General features: G+C 37.5%; 1 protein-coding gene across 1 annotated transcript in view; it reads left to right on the forward strand.

Moving 5' to 3' along the window:
• ELP2 (elongator acetyltransferase complex subunit 2) overlaps window positions 1-23,188 on the forward strand; it is a 35,450-nt gene extending 12,262 nt beyond the window's left edge. Inside the window, exons 8-22 of the mRNA XM_024580614.4 lie at window positions 239-379; window positions 2,087-2,182; window positions 3,422-3,522; window positions 3,707-3,838; window positions 6,862-7,011; window positions 8,902-9,090; window positions 10,168-10,237; window positions 10,754-10,849; window positions 10,996-11,053; window positions 11,683-11,755; window positions 16,267-16,459; window positions 17,858-17,979; window positions 19,547-19,680; window positions 20,215-20,328; window positions 22,958-23,188. Of these exons, the coding sequence (XP_024436382.3) occupies window positions 239-379; window positions 2,087-2,182; window positions 3,422-3,522; window positions 3,707-3,838; window positions 6,862-7,011; window positions 8,902-9,090; window positions 10,168-10,237; window positions 10,754-10,849; window positions 10,996-11,053; window positions 11,683-11,755; window positions 16,267-16,459; window positions 17,858-17,979; window positions 19,547-19,680; window positions 20,215-20,328; window positions 22,958-23,114 (1,826 nt within the window). The 3' untranslated portion in view covers window positions 23,115-23,188. The remainder of the gene's footprint in view (window positions 1-238; window positions 380-2,086; window positions 2,183-3,421; window positions 3,523-3,706; window positions 3,839-6,861; window positions 7,012-8,901; window positions 9,091-10,167; window positions 10,238-10,753; window positions 10,850-10,995; window positions 11,054-11,682; window positions 11,756-16,266; window positions 16,460-17,857; window positions 17,980-19,546; window positions 19,681-20,214; window positions 20,329-22,957) is intronic.
• Window positions 23,189-23,459: the final 271 nt, after the last annotated feature.

Consider the following 23,459-nt stretch of genomic DNA (forward strand, 5'->3'; position numbering starts at 1 on the left):
AGTTCTTAGTGGACTGTGTATAGGAATACCACATGCTAACAACCATTTATGGGCATTGTACACTCATTTGTCAGTGTTAGTAAAACTGAATGTAGGTCAGGTGAATGAAGGGTGAGGAAGTAAAGTGTCTTTTTTTTCCCCAGGAAATCTAGAAATGTACATATATGGAGAAGAAAGTCTTATACCTTAATTTGAGAATATAATGCTAGAAAAATAATAAATTTTGTTTTTTAATTAGGTAAAGATCTTTTCCTAGCAAGCTGTTCACAGGATTGCCTGATACGAGTGTGGAGGCTGTATATAAAATCGACACCATTAGAAGCTCAGGATGATGATAATATAAGACTGAAGGAAAGTACTTTTACTGTAGAAAATGAAAGTGAGTAATAATGAAAATATTTAATGTACTAATAGGTCTTCTAGCTGATTCATTTTTCACTTTATACCTATGTGAAGATTAGTTTTTCAGAAGTATCAGAGCCGTGCATGAAACTTGATACTGTGCATTTTTCCTTTTTTTATTATTGTGGAATGATGAGTTGCTCTTCATATAAGAAACTTATTTTTCTTCAAAACTATATTAGTGAGAGTTTTTAAAAATTGGCTGATAATATATTTTAATCCTCACCTGATGGTATGTTTATTGATTTTGAGTAAGAAAGAGAGGAGAAGATCGATGTGAGAGAGAAACATTGACTGGTTGCCTCTTGTATGTGCTCCCACCGAGAATCGAAGCCACACCCTTTTCGTGTACTGGGCAACACTCCAACCAATTGAGCCATCTGACCAGGAAACTGAAAATATTTTTAATGTCTTCTTAATAAATTAATTTGTATAATGTTACTAAATTTGTAACTCTAGCATAGGAAGATCTAAAGAAATAATGTTTAATTATTTGTACCTTTGTAGGAAAATATTTTACAAGACAAGCTAAATTCCTACATTTGAGTAGTATGTAATTCTGATATTCTGTCTTGCATCAGAACAATGCTCCTGCTTGAGATCTTGATTCTGTTGAAGTAATTGTATTTGAAGGAGTTATTTAAAAAAAAAATTTTGTTTGTTTTTGAAGAAGGTATTTTTGGATTTGTATCTAAATTACAAAGTTAGTTCTCAGTGAGCATTGTTCTCCCAGGAATTCTCTTTGTTTTCACTCTTCTTGGTTATAAAATCTATAAGAGCTGAGATATTGGTAACAGTTTTATGGGGGAGAACCAAGAAAAACTATAACTAGCATGTTATGAGTAGCTATTCTGAAACTTGAATTTTTTTTAAGGATTTTATTCATTTTCAGAGAGAGGGGAAGAGAAGAAGGGAAATATCAGCGTCTGGTTGCCTCTTGTGCACCCCCTACTGGGGACCTGGCCCATAACCCAGGCATGTGCCCTGATTGAGAATCAGACTGGTGACCCTTTGGTTCACAGCCTGTGCTCAATCCACTGAGCTACACCAGCCTGATTTCAATTTCTTATGCATGTATCTTAACTTTTTAAAAAGATTTTATTTATTTTTAGAGTGGGGAAGGAAGGGAGAAAGAAAGGGAGAGAAACATTAATATGTGGTTGCCTCTTGTGTGCCCCCTACTGGGAACCTGGCCTGCAGCCCAGGTATGTGCCCTAGACTGGGAATTGAACTGGCGACCCTTTGGTTTGCAGGCCGGCACTCAATCCACTGAGCCACACCAGCCAGGGCATCATTTACCTTAATTTTTAAAAAATAGTATTCTAGGTTATTATACCGTGATGATGAGTGAGCATAGCTAGGTGGCTGGCATGTTTGTGTTTGCTTTTAAATTGTAGTGTAACAATAGCTATCTCAGGAAATAGAGCATATTTCTTAGTATTTATTTTTTGACTGGGAAGAGACAAAGATCGAGAAAAATTTGTCTCCTGTAGTTTTCTCCTGTAATTTTGAACAATAGGTGAAGTTAATGAAATTTAGAATGTATGTTCTTTTGGTTGACTCTGGTAAATCATGTTTTGTTCTGTTTTTTTTTTCTGGCCATTAATGTACAACTGAATGGTTATGAAAATGTTCCTTTTGGAAGAGCTTTGAAGAAAGTACTTCTTCATTGCTTTTGTTATAGGTACTAAAACAGCATTTGCGGTTACTCTGGAGACTGTGCTGGCTGGTCACGAAAACTGGGTAAATGCAGTTCATTGGCAGCCTTCATTTTACAAAGGTAGGAAGGACAACATACACATATCCCTCATTTCAGTTAACTCTCATATACAGAGTTTTAAGCTGACCAGATAAAATGGAGGATATTTTTTAGTGTAATTAGAAATCTCAAATGTAGAACATTTTCAAGCTGACAAAGTGTAATACTGCAGTCCTATTCTTCTGGACACTCAATTCCACTAAAAACTGTACCCATATATTTGGCTAAGTATATGGTGACAGAAAGACAGTTTGACTGTAGGTGCTGGGCACACAATGCAATACGCAGATCATGTGTCATAGAAATGTACACTTGAAACCTATATGGTCTTGACCAATGTCACTCCAATAAATTTAATAAAAACAAAAGAAAATTGTACTCCTGAGTAGGAAAAGGATGATTCCTGCCATGTTGCTGAAATCACTTCACCTATTAACTTTTTTTCTGAAAAGTGTTGGACTAGTCTTTATGAGATTTAAGATAAATTGACTTTCAGGGAAACCTCACTGGATTCTTTACCCTTGGCAATACAAAGTTGGTAATAATGATACACATAATTTATGAAAAAATAAGACCCCTCCCCCCCCTTCCTTTTGCCCTCAACCTCCATTTATGGAGCTATGCATGCTCCAGCTGGTGCTGGGGTGTAGAGCTGAGTAAGGCACAGCTCATGTTCTTCCCACAGCCCCTCCCCAACCCAATATAGAGAATATCAATGATGTTCAGGTAACCACCATTCAGCTTTTATTATATTATGCCTTATGGCTTGCAGATAGAAAAGAACTAGATATTACAGATTCTGAGGACCCCTGTGTATTTTGTCCTGAACCCTTGCCCCTCCACCCTTCCCTAGAGGCAACTATAGTACTGAATTCAGGGCATTAGCATTCCCGTTCCTATGCATGGTTTTGTACTTTACACATTTATGTAGCCGTGAACAATAGTTTTCCAGCTATTGAAATTATAGTATACTTATCCTCTCATAACTTAACATGCCAAAGATTTGGAGTTGTATCCATCTTGATTCATGTAGCCCCAGTTTATTTTTATTTCAGTTCAGTATTCCACTGTCGAAATATACTACAACTTGTTTACCTATTTTTCTAATGGTAGATATTTGTGTTGTGGCCAACATTTTGCTATCACATTCCTGAAGTGAACATTTTTGCAGTGTCCGTGGTGTGGTTCTTCCCCCCCGCCCGGTAATCTATAAACATGATGCCTGTTGAAAACCTAAAGAAACTAATTTATATTTTTTAGATGGTGTTCTACAACAGCCAATGAGATTGTTGTCTGCCTCAATGGATAAAACCATGATTCTCTGGGCTCCAGATGAAGAGTCAGGAGTTTGGCTAGAACAGGTAAAAATGGGAATGTTCAAAAAAATAGAAAATTATATTTGAAACTGAATATTTAATTGCTAGAGCTGCCAATGTTCACTCTTTGTGTATGGTTATTGAGAATGTAATCTCTGGAATCAGTGGTTTCTATTGTGAGAAGTGTGGACTATTGGTTACGAATTGTTTTCTATCTATTATTGCATAGGTTCGAGTAGGTGAAGTCGGTGGAAATACCCTGGGATTTTATGACTGCCAGTTCAGTGAAGATGGTTCTATGATTATCGCTCATGCTTTCCATGGAGCATTGCACCTTTGGAAACAGAATGCAGATAACCCAGTAAGGAAAACACTTTTAAATAAAGCATTTGTGATCAAGTAGAGTGAATCCTGAATGAAACTTAGGTTAACAGTGATGTTTTTCTTAGAATACTCTACAGAAGCATAGTAGAGGCCTTTAAGTTCAAATGACATCCAGTCTTTTTGTGAACACTATACTGCAGTTTACTAGGTAACATGCTTATGTTTTTCTAAGAATTAAAGCATTTCTCCAGAATTCATTGACATTTTGAAATTTGTACATAAGTCTATTTTCTACATGAGTGAACTTTATATAAATTTTAAGTTCTCCCTTTAAGCTATAAAAATTTTGTTATGGGAGTTCTTCCTAAAATGTGTAACTTCCCTGTCTTAAAGAAGGTAACATAGTTTGATATTTTCTTATTGGATGATAGGTACTCCATAGATAATTATTGAATGAATGAATGACAAAATGGCATTCTAAAAGCCTGTTCTTTTGTGACAGGATATATTGATGCTCTCAGTGGCTGTTAATATGTGTAATTCTACACGGCCCTCCAAATATTAAGCTCATTTAGCTTTTTCTTATAAATTTTGTCTCTTCTCAAAGAGGAGTAATCTTCCTTTAATCATGTTCAACAATGATTCGCTCTCTTACTTTCTAATTTGCTTCTTATCTGCTGCTTGGGGAAGAGAAATAGGAATACTGTGGCTAAAAGCACAGGCTTTGGAGGTAGACATCCTGAGTTCACATTCTGCCCCAGCACTTACTTACCAGCTGTGTGTCCTTGAGGACATTGTGTAAGCTCTGTCTCAGGCTCCTCATTTGTAAAATGTGAATAGTAAGAACACCCACTCATAAGATTTTTATAATGCTTAAATGAGTTAATATTTGTACAGTATAAAAAAGACAGGGCCTGGCATATGACACTTTTAAATAAGAAATATTGGAGGGGATAAATTTAATTTCATTCTTACTTCAGAGCTCATTGGAGCCATATTTCAGGTCTCTGAGAGCCTTCATAGAAGAAAGCATCAGATGAGCAAGGAGAAACTCAAACCAGAAGACAGAATTTCACTGAGCTTGTGCATTTAATTTGGCTTCAGATTTATCGTAGCTACTTACAAGTATAGAGGGTGATTTTTTAATTGACTTCATTTGTTAGAGCAATTTTAGGTTCAAAGAAAAATTGAGCAGAAAGCACGAAAGGTTCACAAATACTTCTGCCCCCACACACGCAGAACCTTCTGCACTGTCAACATCCCAAACCAGGAAGGTAGATTTGTTAGAATCAAGAGTGGTTTTTATTTTTATTTATTTGTTTGTAGAGAGAGGAAGGGAGTGAGAAAGAGAGGGAGAGAAACATTAATGGGTGGTTGCCTCTCGAGTCCCCCCAGGCATGTGCCCTGATGGAGAATCAAACAGGCGACCCCTGATTCTCAGGCTGCTCAGTCTGCTGACCCACACCAGCCGGTGCTCCAGAGTGATTTTTAAAAACAAACACTGCCCTTTAAGGACTCACAGTGGAAGACTGTACTAGTTCCAAAAGTGCTGCCCTTCGTTCAGAATTTTTGGAAACTTTCATTAGTGCTAACTTTAGAATCAGTTTTTATATTACAGAGGAAAGGAATAGCATTTCTTTGTCAAAGCCTTTTTATATTTTTATTTTTAATTGGTTTTTAGAGAGAGAGAAACATTGATTCATTACTCCACCCATTCATGCATTCATTGGTTGCTTCTTATATGTGCCCAGATGGGAGGTAGAACCCACAACCTTGACATACCAGGACAATGCTCAAACCAACTGAGCTACCTGGCCAGGGCACCTTTTTATATTTTTGACCGGAAATAATATAACTTAGCTTAATCACTAACCCCATTCATCAGACTTGGCTTTGAATGATCTTGTAGGTATTTACACAAGTTTAATTTTCCTCTTAAAATAAGTTTTACCACCATGTAAGGCTGGTTCAAAAAGATGCTTTGTGGATCAAGCCTAAGACTTTTCTGTATTTTGTTGTCACTGTTTATTTTTTTTAAGATTGTATTTATTTATTTCTAGAGAGAGGGAAGGGAGGGAGAAAGAGGGAGAGAAACATTAATGTGTGAGAGAAACATCAGTCGGTCTTGCTCATGTCCCAAATGGGGACCAGGTCCACAACCCAGGCATGTGCCCTGACCAGGAATTAAACCGATGACCTTTTGGTTTGCAGGACAATACTCAGCCAACTGAGCCACTGCTTATTTAATTGTGGCTGGTACAGACTTCCTCAATAAGTGGACCAACTAGGCTTGATTCACCCTTTTGTCTTCTACACCAACAATTCCTTTTACTTTGTAAAGAAAGCGATTGAGACACATGTTCAAAATCTACTAACTCATTTTACATGGTACTCTCTCCTTATTTAGAATAACAAATACATAGTACCTAGTATATGTTGCCACTGTTCTGTGTGCTTTACAAATATAAACTCATTTAATCCTCATAATGATTCTATGAATTAGGTAGTTTTACACAGGAGTTATTTTAGGCACAGAAAGGTTGAGTAGTGTTTGGCTTCTAAGAGGCACTTAATAAATAATGGATGGAGGGGCCCTGACTGGTGTGGCTCAGTTGATTAGGCATTGTCCTGCAAAATGGAAGGTCGCCGGTTTGATTCCATGTCAGACCACGTGCCTGGGTTGTGGATTTGGTCTGCAGCTGGGGCATATATGGAAGGCAACCAATCACTGTTTTTCACATTGATGTTTCCCTCCCTCTCTTTCTCCCTCCCTGCTCCTCCCTCTAAAACAGATAAAATGTAAAAATAATGAATGGAAGGGAATTTCCCAAAGTTACTGCTTTAAAGGACACAGCACACATTTAAATGTTTAAATTCTAATATGCTTGACTGGCAAATAGGTTCTATAATTTTAATAGCTCATCTTCTTTACTTAGTTTTTCACCTTGCTTTGGGTGAAGACTTCTCCATCTTTCTCAGTATAAGACTTTAGGGCTGAAGGCATTTTGAGTGGTGGTGGTCTTTGATTATTTTGATATGACGTGAGCACTTTAATTACAGAGAGAGTGGACTCCAGAGATTGTCGTTTCAGGACACTTTGATGGTGTCCAAGACCTCATGTGGGATCCAGAAGGAGAATTTATCATCACCGTTGGCACTGACCAGACAACTCGACTTTTTGCTCCATGGAATAGAAAAGGCCATTCACAGGTAAAATGTCGGCCTACTTGACTGATCCACTTTAAAATATACCCATGAGCTTGTGAAAAGTGGGGCAACATCATTAGCCATTAGGGAAATGCAAAGTTAAAGTATGTTGAGCTGTCACTACACTCCCCCTAGAAAGGCTGAAGTGAAAAATGCAGTAACAAGTGGTGATAAGGATACAGAGCAACTGGAACTTCCATACATAGTTAGTGGAAATGTAAAATGATACAAGCACTCTGGAAAACAGTTCGATATTTTCTTAAAATCTTAAACATACGCCTACTCTTTACAATTCAAATAACTCAGATGTTGTTGTCAAAATGTATTCTATTTCAGTTCCACATGAAAGTTCTGTTACGACTTGAGATTTAATTGGGAAACACCACCGTGTCTACAGGACAAGCTAATTTTTAAAGTCACACAGTGTTAGATAATAGAGGTTGAGGGTGCTGTTTGTTCAGGAAAATTTTCAGTCTTGGCACTAAGCTCAACACAATAATAAAACTTTGTTTTTATTTGAACTCTGCTATGCAGTAGAAGCCAGTATACTCAGCTTCAGTTTTTGACAAAAATTCATGGAGCCTGAATGTGGGTCAGTCAATGAGAGCTTAGTGGAATCTGCCACTGACATCATTGCTTCAGTAGCACGTAGTAGCTTCAAGTTAATAGACTCGAGGGCATGCGGAGTAATATTATAGTCAATTGAAAAACAAGGCAGATGATTTGGACTGATTTTTCTGTTGCTTTTGCTGATTTGTTACTGATATGGCTCAGTTGTTTATTTACAATGCATTAAAAAAATTGATAAATTGGACATAACAAAAACGTAAAATTTTTGCTCTTTGACAGATACCACAGGAAATCACAAATTGTGAGAAAGTATTTGTATATCTGAGAAGGACTTATATCCAGAATACTTATAAAACTTTTCAGAAGTCAGTAATAGGGAAACAAACAATCCAGTAAAAATAGAGGATTTGAATAGATATTTCTCCAAGGAATACATATGGCTAGAAAGTAAGAACAGGAAAAGATTCTCAACACCATTAGTCATTAGGGAAATGCAAATTAAAGCTACAGTGAAATACCATTGCACAGATATTAGGGTGATTAAAGGTAAAAGACTGACTAGACCAACTGTTGATGAGGGAGTGGGCAACTGGAACCCTCATATACTGCTGTTAAATGTATAACTGCCTTGGAAAATACTTTGGCAGTTTCTTAAATATTTAGGTACACATCTCCCATATCATCCAGCCATTCTACTTAATAGGTACTGTTTACCCAAAAGAAATAGAGGCTTATATCCATGCAAAGACTTGCACACAAATGTTCCATGCCTGCATTTTAAGTAAATGATAACAACTGGAAACAACCCAGATGTCTCATCAGCCGGCGAAGGGATCAGCAAGCACTGCTATGGTCATACAAGGAAATACTACTCGGCAATGAAAAGGATCGAGCATTGATAAACGCAACAACGTGGGTGAATCTGCCCAATGGTCATATCTCCACTGCACGTTAGAGTGATTTTCCACTGATGTGTCACAAGAATTTTTAAAGTATGCAATACTTGACCATTTAATCAGGGGCACTGAACTCTTTTATAATAGATTGTCAAATGAAAATAATGAAAACAGCCAACACAACAATAGCCATCCAGTGAATGAATCAAAATTTTACCTATTTTTTTCTTCTCAGATTGGCAAAAAATGTATTTTTTGGTGTGCTGCAGAATTTTAGAAATTAGCTTATGTGTGCCATGAGATAAAAAAAGGTTGAAAATCTCTGGCATCATAAATGATTTTGTGCCTGATATTTGTTTGCTTGTTGAAAAGAATTTGATTTCTTGAAACGTATGATTGTTTTTATTCATTCTATTTTAATACCCAGGTGACTTGGCATGAAATTGCACGGCCTCAGATACATGGATATGACCTGAAATGTTTGGCAATGATTAATCGATTTCAGTTTGTATCTGGAGCAGATGAAAAAGTTCTTCGAGTATTTTCTGCACCTCGGAATTTTGTGGAAAATTTTTGTGCCATTACAGGCCATTCTCTGAATCATGTGCTTTGTAATGTGAGTATCTCTCTAAATGTTTTAACTAAATCTAGTCACTTCATTTTAATTTTAATTTTTTTAAGAAGTCTTATTCTTTTAAGATTTTATTTATTTTTAGAGCGAGAGGAAGGGAGGGAGAAAAAGAGAAACATCAATGTGTGGTTGCCTCTCTTGCACCCCCCACTGGGGACCTGGCCCACAACCCAAGCATGTGCTTTGACTGGGAATTGAACCGGCCACCCGTTAGTTCACAGGCTGGCAGTCAATCCACTGAGCCACACCAGCCAGGACATTCATTTTAGTTTTTAAAAATTTTGCTTCAGGCTGTCAATAGAGTATATGGGTAGAACGGAAGTTAAGTCAGTTAATTATTGGCTTGACGAACTTTTGTGTGAACTGTGGCATGCAGTAATTTTAAGTATTAAATACTTGATATCAAAACCAGAAATTTTCTAACAAATTGGCCCACGACATTAAAAAATTTAGATGTTAAATTAAGGTATGAATGCTATATATTATCACCATGCTGGTTTTGATAGTTAGCTTATAGTTCATATGAGATAATAATGATCGATATAAATTGCAGAGTTTGAGCAAATTATTGGCATTTCAGATGGCACTCTGTAAAACATTTTAACGTATTTGATTATTTCAATGTGGTATTTGATTATTTCAGTGTGTTTAATGAAAATATGATGCCTGCCTTTCTGGGAAACAGCTGTGTGCATGAGCATCATTAGGGATATGCCTGTGAGACTCTCTTGAAAGTAGAGCTCTGGGCCTTACAAGCCTGCCCCGTGCATTTCCTATCAGACCCCCAAACCCAGTAAGCTGTTAGGGTTTGATGAGCCTATGGATGAGAGGATGCCAAACTTTCTGGATTGGGCAGGGGGTTGGGGGTTTAGCTGAAGCCTGTCTGTTGGAGAGTGTTTGCTTAGCAATGTACCTATTGGTTCAGGAAATGAAGGTGTGTGCAGACACCCACACAAAGGTGATCTTTAAGCTACTTAGCATTTATGAGCATGACATTTTTGTAGTGCTCGAGGTAACAGTAACTTTCAGTGTTTGAAACATACATCATACTTTCTATTCCAGCAAGACAGTGAACTTCCAGAAGGAGCTACTGTCCCTGCTTTGGGATTATCAAATAAAGCTGTCTTTCAGGGTAAGCCTTTAGCCTCCAAAATTATTGAACCAATAGTGTACATAAAACCTACTTACACACTTGTACAGCATGTACTTAATATTTATTACAGCCAATCTTTTTTAAAATAACACAATACCCACATCTGTCTTTATCACATATTTTGTGATAAGTACTCTGTACACATGCAGACCTTGAAGTAGGTGCAGCTTTCACACGGTGTGTCATGGAGAACTACAACCATGAATGCTAATATGGGTGCCTGAAGAATGTTCCATAGTTTTAAAAGCTTGGGAAATGTTAGGTCAAAGAAAAGGAGGGAGTCCCTAAATAATTGACTAGTGCTCCTACGAGCACATTTATAAAACACTGGAGTAGTAGAAATAAATGTAGCTTTGGAATCACGTGGATATGGCTTGAATTACACTACTTTAAGCGCCACTACTTTCTAATTGATAGCCTTAATATTAGAATGTGTGTAGGAGACATAAAGATGGTGGTGACTACATTCATGATGTTGTGTTTCTTTTAAACTAGGAGATACAGCTTCTCAGCCTTCTGATGAAGAAGAGCTGTTAACTAGTACAGGTTTTGAGTATCACCAGGTAGCCTTTCAACCCTCCATACTTACAGGTAAGAAATTTAAAAAGGATGATTTAATAACATCATTAAGTACTTATAGTTGTCACTGCTGACCTAAATAAGGGCTCTACCATTTACTTTTTTTATTTGTATGGAAGTAGAAAAAAAAATAATTTAGCACTATAAATTTATTATAGAACCTCCCACTGAGGATCAACTTCTGCAGAATACTTTGTGGCCTGAAGTTCAAAAACTGTAAGTTAAACTTTTAGCAGTTTGGTCTGATTCTGTCATAACTTGTGACTCGCCTCCACAACTTGCTTTTTCCTTTGCTTTCATTTCCTTTTACCTACATTTCCTGCCCTTCTCTAAAGATGTTTTAGTGACTTTCATGAGGGGGGAGAATCAAATTTTACATAGGTTTTTATATTACTATGTCTTATATTTACTAGGCTTGTTTATCAGTCTTAATTTTTAAAGTAGAGAAGCATAAATATATATATAGATACACACATACATATACATTCTCCCCATCTCTTTTAAAAGAGGCTTTTAAGTTTTGTTATTCTGTTGGTTTTCCTTTGTTGGTTTCCCATTGTAAACCTTGCCATGGTTTATTTGTTGTTGTACTGGCTGGCTGGGGTTGAAAACTTGTATTTTAACCTAATTATATGGATAAGTTGTATTACTTCTAGAAAACTGGTATTTTTCTCCAGTCTCTTTGTTTTTTCCCCAATTGTTTGCCTAGACAGAAATTTAGTGTTCCCTGCAATAACTGTATGTTACCTAGAGAGAGTGATGTTATTCTTTTCACATTTAAAAGTTCTGTAGCATGAGGATATTTACTAATACAGGGGTTATGCATTTTCTCCTTTTAATTTTAGATATGGACATGGTTACGAATTATTTTGTGTTGCTTGTAACAATTCAAAGACTCTGCTTGCCTCTGCTTGTAAGGTAGGGAATTTTACTTTTTTATTCTATTTCATCACAGGTTGAGTCATTAGGCTCCTGCAAGTTAGAACACCATGTGAACAGTCACTGGTGCCTGCTTTTTGTGAATCTTGCTTTCTCAGTCTCCTTATCTGTTTCATCAAAAGCTTGCAGTTGCATTTACATCTGTTTCAGCAGTTGCCCTCACTGCTGTAGTTGGGCATCATCCTGCAAACCAAAAGGTTGCTGGTTTGATTCCCAGTCAGGGCACAGGCCCAGGTTGCAGCCAGGTCCCCAGGTGGGAGCGTACAAGAGGCTTCTGATCGATGTTTCTCTCTCACATTGATGTTTCTCTCCCTTTCTTTCTCCTTCCCTTGTCCTCTCTCTAAAATAAATAAAATATTTTTAAAAATCTATTTCAGCTACACATTTTTATTCCTAAATACTTGATTTGAACTGATTTATGCCTCTACTCAAAAATTAATCAGGTATCTTACAAATAAGACCTGAAAATATGATACACTTTAAATAATTGGAGTCCCGGAGACACAGGAATAAGAAGGTGGAACTCAGAGGGCACTCCATTGGAGGTTTCTTGAGGACACTCTTGGTACAGACCTATAGGTGGAGTCCCTCCGCCCATGCCAGGGTGAGGCAGGAGGGTGGCCTGCTCAGCTAGCCACCAGCATGAAACTACAGAATAGTGCACTTCACACATTAGCCTGGGAGACTCATCTTAAACTATTTAGTATTTATCCATATGCTGTGGAGTGAAATACTTACAGAGGATTGTCTGAAGGGTCTGAGACCTACACAGTCTTCTAAATTTTCTAAAGTTTGTCTGCTTATTGAAGTGTGTTGATGAGAGCTGCCCATCTGTATGGTCTGCTGTCCCTGCTTTCGCTGTGGCTTCTTACCACTGGCCTGTATTGAGAGGCATGATAAGAGATATTGCTGTGCCCTCCTCCTCCACCCCCCTTGCTTGTGCCTTCTGTGAGGATGGTACCGAGAGTACTTCCTTCTTTTACAGGGGCCTGTGGGAGCTTAGTAGGAGGAATAGCTGTGCTGCTACTGAGCAGCTAATTTGTTTTTTGCTTAGTGCACTGTTAATCATATAAGTGATTATTTTTCAAGTTGGCTCACTTGTAGCAAGCATGTGCAACTAACTTGTTTTTTTAATTTGCGTACTTTTTCTCTGTGTTTTATGTTTTAATACAATGGAAAAGAGGCATGGTTGATAATGTAGTTTGGGAAGTTTAAATCTGAATGTTTGTGTAAACTCATTTGCTCAATAGAAGACCCATGGAAACTGCTAGTGGCTTTATCCTCTAGGCACCAACCTGAAGGTAGCTGGATTTCTTAATGAAGGTGCCATCCAACATTTTGTTTTGACTGTAAAGCAAATGATTAGATGCATCTTTATTTTAAACTAGTGTTTTTAACAGCTTTATTTAGATGCCATTAGTGTTCTATAAGTTGCATGGTGAAAGTGAAAAGATTGATGTTTAACAAATGTGTTTATATCTGTGGAATTATTAGCAGAATCAAGATAATGTACATATCCATCAATCCTCAAAATTTTATTCACCCCATGGCAATTTTTTTCAGCCCCTCCTTACTCTCTCCAGTCTCCTTACATAGAAGACCACTAATCTGCCTTTTGTCATGATAGAGTACTTTGCATTTTCTAAAATTTTACATAATTGGAATCCTACAGTGTGTACTCTTTTTTTGGTTGGGGGTGTCTGGCTTTTTTCATCATGTTGCATGTATCAATACTTCATTCTTTTTTTGTTGCTGAATGGTTTTCCCTTTTATAGATATATCAAAATTTGTTGATCCATTCACTTTTTAATGGACATTTGAATTGTTTACAAAATTTTTGGCTTTTACTGATAAAGCCGTTATGAATATTTGTGTACAAGTTTGCATGGATATATGCTTTTATTTCTTTTGAATAAATACCTAAGAGTGGAATTTCTAGGTGATTTGGTAGATGTATATTTACACTTTTAAGAAGCTGATAAAGTATTTTCCAAAGTGGTTATACCATTTTACAAGCCCACCAGCAATATATTAGAGTTCTAGTTGCTCCATGCCCTCACCAACACTTGACGTGGTCACTCTCTTTAACCATTCTAATAGGTGTGTAATATTTCATTATGGTTCTAGTTGCATTTCCTTAATGTGCCACTTGTCCATTTATGTATCTTTAATGAAATATCTTCAAATATTTTGCCTATTTCTTTATTAGATTGTTTTATTGCTGAATTTTGAAAAGTTTTTTATATCTGATCAACTATCAGATATAAGCTGTGTAGATAATTATTCCCGGTGGCTTTTCTTCTCATTTTCCTAAGAGTATTGTTCAAAGAGCAGAAGTTGTATGATTTGGTGAAGTCTACCAATTTTTCCATATTAGGTCATGTTTTTTGTTTGTTTGTTGTAGTATAGATCTTTACTACTATCGATTTCCCTGTAAGCATAGTTTTTGAGGCATTACGCAAATTTTCATTTCCATTTAATTAAAAACTTTTCTAATATTACTTTGATTTCATATTTAAACTATAGTTTATTTTAAAATGTATTAGTTTTCGTATTCTGAGTGTTTTCTAGTTATCTTTCTGTTACTGACATCTAATTTCATTGTGGTCAGAGAACAAATACGATTTGAATCTTTGAAAATTTAATCTTGGTAAATTTCCATGTTCACTTTGAAAAGAATGGATTCTATTTCTGCTGGGTGGAGTGTTCTGAAAATATGAACCGTGTCAGATTGGCTGATAGCATTGTCCTTTCAGTTCTATTGAGAGTGTCATTTGGAAGACTTATGACTGTAACTGTGGACTTGTCTTTTAATCCTTGCAAGTCGGTCAGTTTTTACTTTATGTATTTTGATGTCTGTTGTTAAAACATTTTTCATTGTCATATTTTCTTGATTCATCAACCCTCTTTAATTGCTGGTAATATTTTCTACTTTGAAATCTACTTTGCTGGTAATATAGCCACTCTAGCTTTCTTTTCAGTAGTGCTTGAATTATATATCTTTTCCCATAATTTTACTTTTAAGCTGTTTGTTTTATTTCTAGTGGGTTTTAGAGAGACAGCATGTAGTTGGGTCTTGCTTTTTTACTCATCTTGTTAATGTTTCATTTTCATAGGGGTTTTATTAAGTCATTTACCTTTAATGTCATAATTGATATGGTTAGATATAAATCTGTCGTCTTGCTATTTGCTTTCCACTTGATGCATCTGTTTGGTCCATTTTACTTAGATTGGATTAATTGGATACTTATGAGTTTACTTTATCTCTTCTGTTTGGTCAGCAGATACACATTTTTGTTGCGTTATTTTATTGGTGTTTTACATTTTCATAGTATACATCTTTAATTTACCACAGTCTGCCTTCAAGTAATATTTCACTATTTTATGTACAATTTAAGAACTCTACAGAAGTATACTTTCATTTTCCCCTACTTTGTGGTATTGTTGTACATTTTACTTATTCATTGAAATCCCATAACATACTGTTATTTCTGTTTTGACCCATCAATTATCTTTTATAGAGATTTAAGTAATAAAAAAATTCCCATCAGATATCATTTTCCTTCTGCCTAAAGAATATTCTTTTACATTCTTTGTAATGTAATTCTACTAGTCATGAATTTTTTCAGAATTTGTTAGCCTGAAAACTATTTCTTCATTTTTTGAATGATACTTAACAGTGGGTAAAGAATTGTTGGTTTTCCTTTTGTATGGTAAAACATTGCTATGTTTTCTTCGGACGTGCATTATGTCTCATGAGTCTGCTGCATTTTGTCTTTGTTCCTCAGTAATCGGTTTTTTCTCTCCAACTGCAATTTCATATTTATTGCTGGTTTTAAACAATCTGATTATTGTTGGTACAGTTGTCTTCATGTTTCTTGTGCTTGGGTTTTGTTGAACTCCATAGATCAATAGGTATTACTTTCATCAAATTTGGAAAATTTTCAGCCATTATCTTTTATAAGTATTTTTTTCTTCTCGTCCTTTCTGGGACTCTAGTTATACCTATATTTAACTGCTTGAAGTTGTCATAGAGTTTGATGATATTCTTTATTCTTTTTTTCCCCTCCTCATTCTGATTCATTTTTTCTCTCAACGATCAGTGTTCTTTGTTTACAGATATCTCAGTTTTGATGTGCCATCATTTTTATGTACTTTGTCTGGATTTTTAGTTTTTTCGCACAAGAAAGTAAAATCTGATCCTGTTATTTCATCTTGACTAGAACTGAATGTCTTTTTTTAAAAAAAATATTTATTTGTAGAGAAAGGGGAAGGGAGGGAGAGAAACATTGATGTGTGAGAGAGATACATGGATCTGTTGCTTCCCGCACACCCCCAACTTGGGTCCTGGCCTGCAACCCAGGCACATGCCCTGACTGGGAATCAAACCTGCAACTTTTCGGTTCATAGGTGAGCACTCAGTCCACTGAGCCACACCAGCCAGGGCGAAGTGAACATCTTTAAACTATTGTTTCATTTCTCTCCTGCAGGCAACTAAGAAAGAGCATGCAGCCATCATTCTTTGGAACACTGCATCTTGGAAACAGGTGCAGAACTTAGTTTTCCACAGTTTGACCATCACACAGATGGCCTTCTCACCTAATGACAAGTTCTTACTGGCTGTTTCCAGAGATCGGACCTGGTCACTATGGAAAAAGCAGGACACTATGTCACCTGAGTTAGGTAAAAACAGTTTCTGATTAGGAAGATTATTAGTAAGACAGTTACATCCATTTTGTCCACCTTGAGAAGCTGTTGGGTGAAGAGAAACAAAAATGATACCAGGTGAACGGCAGAGTCTCACTGTTGTGAAGTCTTTCAGAATTCTGTTATACTTGAGGAAGACTTAACCGTCCTTGTAAGATTTCAATGCAGGTGGTCTTCGGGTTGACTTTTGTGATTATGCAGTCAGGATGGCATGTAGTCAGACACCTCAGTTAAAGAAACAAACATCTATATGTAGAAAATTTAGTTTTTGCTAATGGTTATAGAATGCTACCATAAAACCAAATGGATGGCATATTCCAATCTAGGAGTTTATGGGAGAGGAATAATGAAAATAAAAACTTAGAAGGACAATTATTTTTATCCATTTCCTACCCAGTCCTGTCACTTTGATAGTAGGGAAGGGTGCTTTAGGCATCCACGTGTGAAAAACCCCTGGCCAAGATGTTAACACTCCTACCTGCATTCTATGCTGAGCCTGGCATAAATTTTTAAAAAGGGAGAGAGAGAAAGGGAAACTTTGTTTTGTTTCCACAGTGGCCATTCCTGTTCCCCCAATTTCTTTGGGTAAAATCTAGAGAGTGTTTAAAGTATCTCTGTGTTGTTTACACCTACTTTTAATTTTCCACTGATAACAACCTGCATTTTTTTGATCTTGTGATATTTATAATCCCTTAGTTTCTTGTTTTTTAGAGAATACCAGGAACTATGACATGTACTCACTTGGCATTATGTGTTAGAAAAGACTTTCTCTTGCAATTAACTAGTGATTTTCTAACATGCAACCTTTACTCTTTAAAAAGTTAAAGTGATACTAGTAATATATCCGTTAATTTACTTTATCTTTGTGGATTATGGATTAATAGATGCTTTCCTCTTCCCTCCTCATAAGCACTTACGTATTTTAGGTATAGTCCATGTAAGGGCTACAAGTTACCTTACATTTAAATCTTACAAAGGGATAGATTTTTTAAAGTTTGGGTTTAAAAAAAAATTATTTAAGGGAACATTAATCTTTTTTCCACAGCTTAATATGCAAATTTAGCTATTTCCTGAATAAGGTAAATTGCTTGAGGTTTCCACCCTAGGCATAAATTGAACCATTAGCTGCATGCCTGGGAGATGTTTTCCATCAAGTCACTAGAGAGTGACTGGTCAGTATAAAGTCATTTTCTACTAGAACAATAACTGTGTTCCCGTAACCTCTGGTAGGAGTCATTCGCGTAGCCGTGGGCTGTTGCAAAAGTTACCATACGTAAATTGAATATGGCACTTAAACATAGCTTTTTAACAGGCAAAAAAAAAGGCAAAACAGCATCCTCTGCTTTGTGAGTAGTGCCTACGTGTTTCTTTCAGACCCAATTTTCAGTCTCTTTGCCTTCACCAACAAAGTCACTGCTGTGCACAGTAGAATTATTTGGTCTTGTGATTGGAGTCCTGACAACAAGTTTTTCTTCACTGGAAGTCGGGACAGAAAGGTAATGTTTTAAAATTTTAATATTTTTTCAAATGTAAAATGATGTTATTACAGGTATGATTGAATAGAAACCACATAATCCTGACTTGCTGATACAACTTAAAAACTGATTTATGTATTTCCTGTTTGTTTTTCATATGCATACATAAAAAGGTATTTTCTTGTTAAATTCTATAAGTACATTTCTTTGAAATCTCAAGTATAAGAAGACCTTTTAAACACATGACCTGAATCAAATGGCCTGAGTGGGAGAAAACTAGTAAATGAAATGGATCAAGACTGAGAAAGTAGTAGAGCAGGAGCAGGGCAAGGGGGCCCAAGGGCGATCACAGTTTCTACTTTTCTTTTTCATACTTTTATGAGTGAAATTTTGTTCCTATACTGAATGATTATTACCTTTTCATTCAGTGGTGAGAGAGAGAGAGAGAGAGAGAGAGTGTGTGTGTGTGTGTGTGTGTGTGTGTGTGCGCGCGCGCATGCGTGAAGGAGAGGGAGAAGGACAGGGAGGGAGATTGATTCAAGCTTTCCAAAACCCAGAACAAGTTAGCTAGCAGCAGTGTCTTGGCCATAACCCCCTGCCCTTGTTCCCTGGGGAATGTTCACCTGGCCTCTGGTCTTTCCTTTGCTTTCATACTCTTTATTTCCTTTTACTGCAGACCAGAGGTGGTGAGGCAGTTTCCTTTCCTCTCCCTGCCCTAGTCCAGTCATAGCAGAGGGCCAGCATGGGCATTGTCACTCAGTGAGACACTGAAATGTTAGCCTTAGAAACACTTGCCCTCAGACCTTCACTTCTGTTCACTTCCCAGTTTAATTCTTCCTGGCATTTATTTGTGTAACCTCTGCTTGCTGCTGAGGAAGCAGGACTGTGTCTGTCTGCCACAGTCACACCCAGTAGCAGATGGCCCAGCTGTGGCTCTCAGGGATACATCAGGGCTGAAACAAACAAGGCACTATAGGCTGCACATGCTCGGAAACGCTCTTCCACTTGCTTGGGCAGAGCCCTCTGCTCGGAATCTTGCTTTGGTCCTGCATTTTGAAATTATCGTCCACTTTACTTCCCTCTCCATTTCTTTGTGACCAATCACATGCGCTTGAGGCTTGAGCTTCCAGGGAAGCCCTGTGTCTTATATGGGGTCTCCTCAAGGCTAGGGCCTCTCGACAGCTGAGCTGATGCCCTGAGCAGTGGGTGGTATAGAGGAGGAACCAGGGACTTGATTGGTCCCCGTGTATTTGTGGTAACTTCTTGGGCAGGTGCATGAGCCCTTCAGTGAGTACTCGCTGGATAAGAACTGGTTTCCTGAGTGCAAAGGCCCCCCTGACAGGAACAGTCCATCTAGGCTGGCACACTTAGGTAGTTTTGGTCTCAGAGACTTGTGTGTGCTACACTGTGGCTTCTCTGTGATGCTTACTTAAAGTGCTCTTAAGTCCTGGAACACAAATGTAAATGCTGAATATTTTTGAATGCCAGAGCAAGTATTTTGCATTGTTTATGTCACTGAAACTCTCTAATGCCTTGCTGGAAGCCTTGCCAAGAGAAAGCTTTATAGAGTTTGATCTTTTTTGGCTAGGTGGTTGTCTGGGGGGAATGCGACTCCAGCGATGACTCCATTGAGCACAGCGTTGGCCCCTGCTCCTCCATCCTGGACGTGCATGGGTCTGTGACAGCCGTCAGTGTCTGCCCCGTGCTTAACCTTTCTCAACGGTTAGTCTCTGTGTGGGGCTTCCTTACATGTTTCCTTTAAGAAGACCACTTGGTTTGTCAGTATGTAGCCCACTTACACTTCCATGCATGGGCTCTCTTAGCTTCCAAGCTGCTATTTTTTCATAGTGCTTATGTTTCTCATAAGAACTTGTAAATTGATAGAACTCAATGATATTCAAAGTGGTAAAGGGATATTGGAGTGTAGCTGAAAGGTTCTTACTTCATCAAATTCGGGACTGTGGTGCTTTCTAAGAAATAAGTGTCTTCAGCAGAACAAGGGCCCCTGTGCAGCCAGCCAGGGAAACATTGGTTCTTGGGCTTTGCCAATGGAGGACAGAGGTAAAACTGTGGGCCCCCTTGATGGAGAGGAGGCTTGTTGACGGCACAGTACAGTGGCTTTACAGTGGCTTTAAATGGAGGCTTTTGTAAGCATGGGGCAGTTGGGAACACTGAAGAACTACTTTAGTGTGATGATGGAGATGACAGAAATTCATGCTGCATTACTAACTGCCTTCCTCCCTCCCTTAAAAACAGATACGTTGTCGCAGTAGGATTAGAATGTGGAAAGATTTGTTTATACACCTGGAAAAAGACTCATCAAATTCCAGAAGTAAATGACTGGACTCTCTGTATAGAAACAAGTCAAAGGTATTTTCTCTTATTTTGCCATCAGACTAGATTGAAATAACTTTAGTTATTTAGTAGCAAATTTTATGTCACATTTGCATGAAGAAGGACAGAAATCTATATTTATGGTGCCCACCATTAAGTGGTCCCCTTGTGTTCTGTGGTATAATTTCTTAAAACTGGTGTTTGTTGCCAAATGGCTCCTGGTTTTTAAAAGTTTGCTTGACCAAATTGCTTATTCGCATAATATTATCTTTATAGATAATACATTTGAGAAAAGTGATTTTCATAATGATGTATTTTAAATTTGATAAAATTGATTCAAAATGTTGGTGATTTTTTGAAATATTGATTGGCTTTGGTAGCATTTGAACACTTCAGCTCAGGTCCCACAATGGAGCAAACTGTCAAGTACCCGTCAAAGCCCTGTGACCGTCTGTCAAGCACAGTAACCTGTCCCCGAGCCTCACAGCCTGGGCATGGGCCTTTGCGCAGGAGCTGGCTTCGAGGGCTTGCTCCTTAGAACCATCCTCCCCACCTCTACCTGCCCAGAGAACAGGGATCATTTTTTAATCTTTTTTTTTTTTTTTAACACATTTTACTCCTTAAAACAATCTAAACTTCTGGAAAGGTCACTAGTGTCATTCTGTATCAGATTTTCTTAGGATTCTTCAACTTTTCATGTATCTGAACTGTTCAGATTATAATTTCAAAAACAGTTCTAAACAGCATTTCATGATGAGATGGTTGGCTGGAAGGAGAGAAACTTGTGAGCATGTCTCTTACAAGATGTTTCATCCTGGGGAACTTGTCTCCTTGACCACAAAGTGTGTTAGCGCTCATTGTAACTGAATTCGTTAAAATGAAATCTGCCTTTATTACTTCTGCCCTCCTGGCTCCTCTCCTGCCCCTCTGATGCTGCAGTTAGCAGTTGAAATGGTTGGTGCTGTTGGCTTACCGAAGAGGGAAGTAGCCCAGTGAAATTCCATATTGTAGGCACTTGAAAGCTTTCTTCCTGGGTTCCCCTCCTTTTTCTTTTCCTTCCTTTCACCTTGCCTGCCCACAGCGCTGTATCTGCCTTTGCCTGGTACCCAGACCACTTCCTTGCCCTGAATGTGGGAAGGACACTGGCAGGAAGTCCCTTAGAAAGCACAGGCAGGTGACATGTACAGAATTTGAGTTTTTCATTGTAAGATTTTTTTTAAAGTCATTATGGTGATTTTGGATTTAGAAGGACTAGTTCCTGACTTCCTGACTTAACACATTATATTAATTGGATTGCTGATGTTTCAATTACCAGATTTCAAGAACCTTTCAGATGAAACTTCTTGTTAGTAATGAGACACAAAGATAATTGATAAGCAAAGACTTTTTTTTAGGTTTGTACCCCCCACTCCCTGTGTTCTAAATGTCAGATGTAGTGACCTGTTGGATTTAAAGAATATTATCAAAAAAAAAAAAAAAAGAAACCCTCCTTCTCAACATTTGTATAGGCAAGTAAGTAGGGTCTCTCAGAGTGACTCCCCTGGGAGGCAGTATACTACATACACACACTTGTTCCGTGATGTCACTGCTTCAGGTCAGTCTTGGAACTTCTGTTTAGGAACTGCATTACCGGGTGCAAGAAACTAACTATAATACTTTTTATAGTTCTACTCATTTTGATTGCTTAACTGTTTTCAGTAATCAAATTCGTCCTCACACAAAGATGAGCTATCATTGATAGTACTCAAGTCATAGCCTGTGTAATATAATATGGAAGCATTTCCTTTAGAAGAATTTCGGGAAGCTCTGAGGCCGGCAGCAGCGTGGGAATGTGCGGAACCTCCCAGTGGGGCCACTTGCAAGGGTTTGCAATCATTTGGTTGCATAGGTTCTGGAGTGCTAAGTTAAAAATGTGTTTCATACCTCAAGATTATACTTTAATCCTATCTTTGAACCTGAGAATACACCTGGTAACACATGTTCTCAGCATCTGAAGGTATAATTTGTGTGCTCTGGCATTGCTTTAAGTGTTTACTGCCTTAAAATCTAAGTTTTCCACTTTATTACTTTTTGGTTTAGAGGTCTAACTTGCTGGTTAAATTTACAGAGGATACTCTATTTTCATAGAGATTTATCAATAATCTATGTTTGGGAGCACTGTACGTCTGCCATGAGGATGGGGATGGGCGTTAATATGAGCTGCTTGCTCAAGGTCATGCAGTTGAAGATCACATTGGAGACCAAGATTTTTTCGCTGGGCAGTTCATTAAAATCTTTCACTGTCTTTCCTTACCCAGCAGTAAAAATGTAAGAGTCTATCCATGTCATAGGGATGTCAGAAGCGTAAAATAATCTGAATTACTGTCTTAAAGTCTGATTTTAATAGCTGTGTCATGCATTTCACTGATCATTAAAATTTGGTGGTATCCTGGTTAGGAAATGATATATTGACAGTTTTAAGTAACAGATGTTTTCAAGGTTAGAATAAAATTGCTGAAGTATTAGTGACGGTATTTTAGAATCTGTACATTCTGACTTTTCGGGTTTTGACTTTGGTTTATGTTAACAATATTAATGGTTAAATTAATATGTAGGTGAGGAACTAGTAAAATATTTTGTAGTCATAGCATACATTCAGTTCATGCTTTCTCTATGTTTGTTTTAGCCAAAGCCATACACTTGCTGTGAAAAAATTGTGCTGGAAGAATTGTAATGGAAAAACTGAACAGAAGGAAGCAGAAGGTACTGAGTGGTTACATTTCGCAAGTTGTGGCGAAGATCATACTGTGAAGATACACAGAGTAAACAGAGGTGCACTGTAATGGACTTAATAACTACAAACATATATAACATTGGTGACTTAAAATACTTGTCATAACGTGTCTTTACCTCATAATTTCATTGAGTTTCATTTGTAAGTTCTATAGCAGTAGTATTAATTTGGGTCACAGACCCTTTGAAATAAGATGAAAGCTTCAGACTCTTCATTCAGTATTGTTATATATGCAGACACCCAGAACCACGCCCATACTTTCAGGAATTCAGACCTGCATCCGCGTGTTCCAAATAAGAACCTCCGGTCTTTCTTTATGACCAAACTTGCCTAATTGTGTGCTGTTTGGGGCCTTCTCTTTTCATATGACCCTCTTCGGGGCATTTCATTATTT

Source organism: Desmodus rotundus, chromosome 10 (assembly GCF_022682495.2).
Source record: "Desmodus rotundus isolate HL8 chromosome 10, HLdesRot8A.1, whole genome shotgun sequence".
In the NCBI taxonomy this organism is placed as follows: Eukaryota; Metazoa; Chordata; class Mammalia; order Chiroptera; family Phyllostomidae; genus Desmodus; species Desmodus rotundus.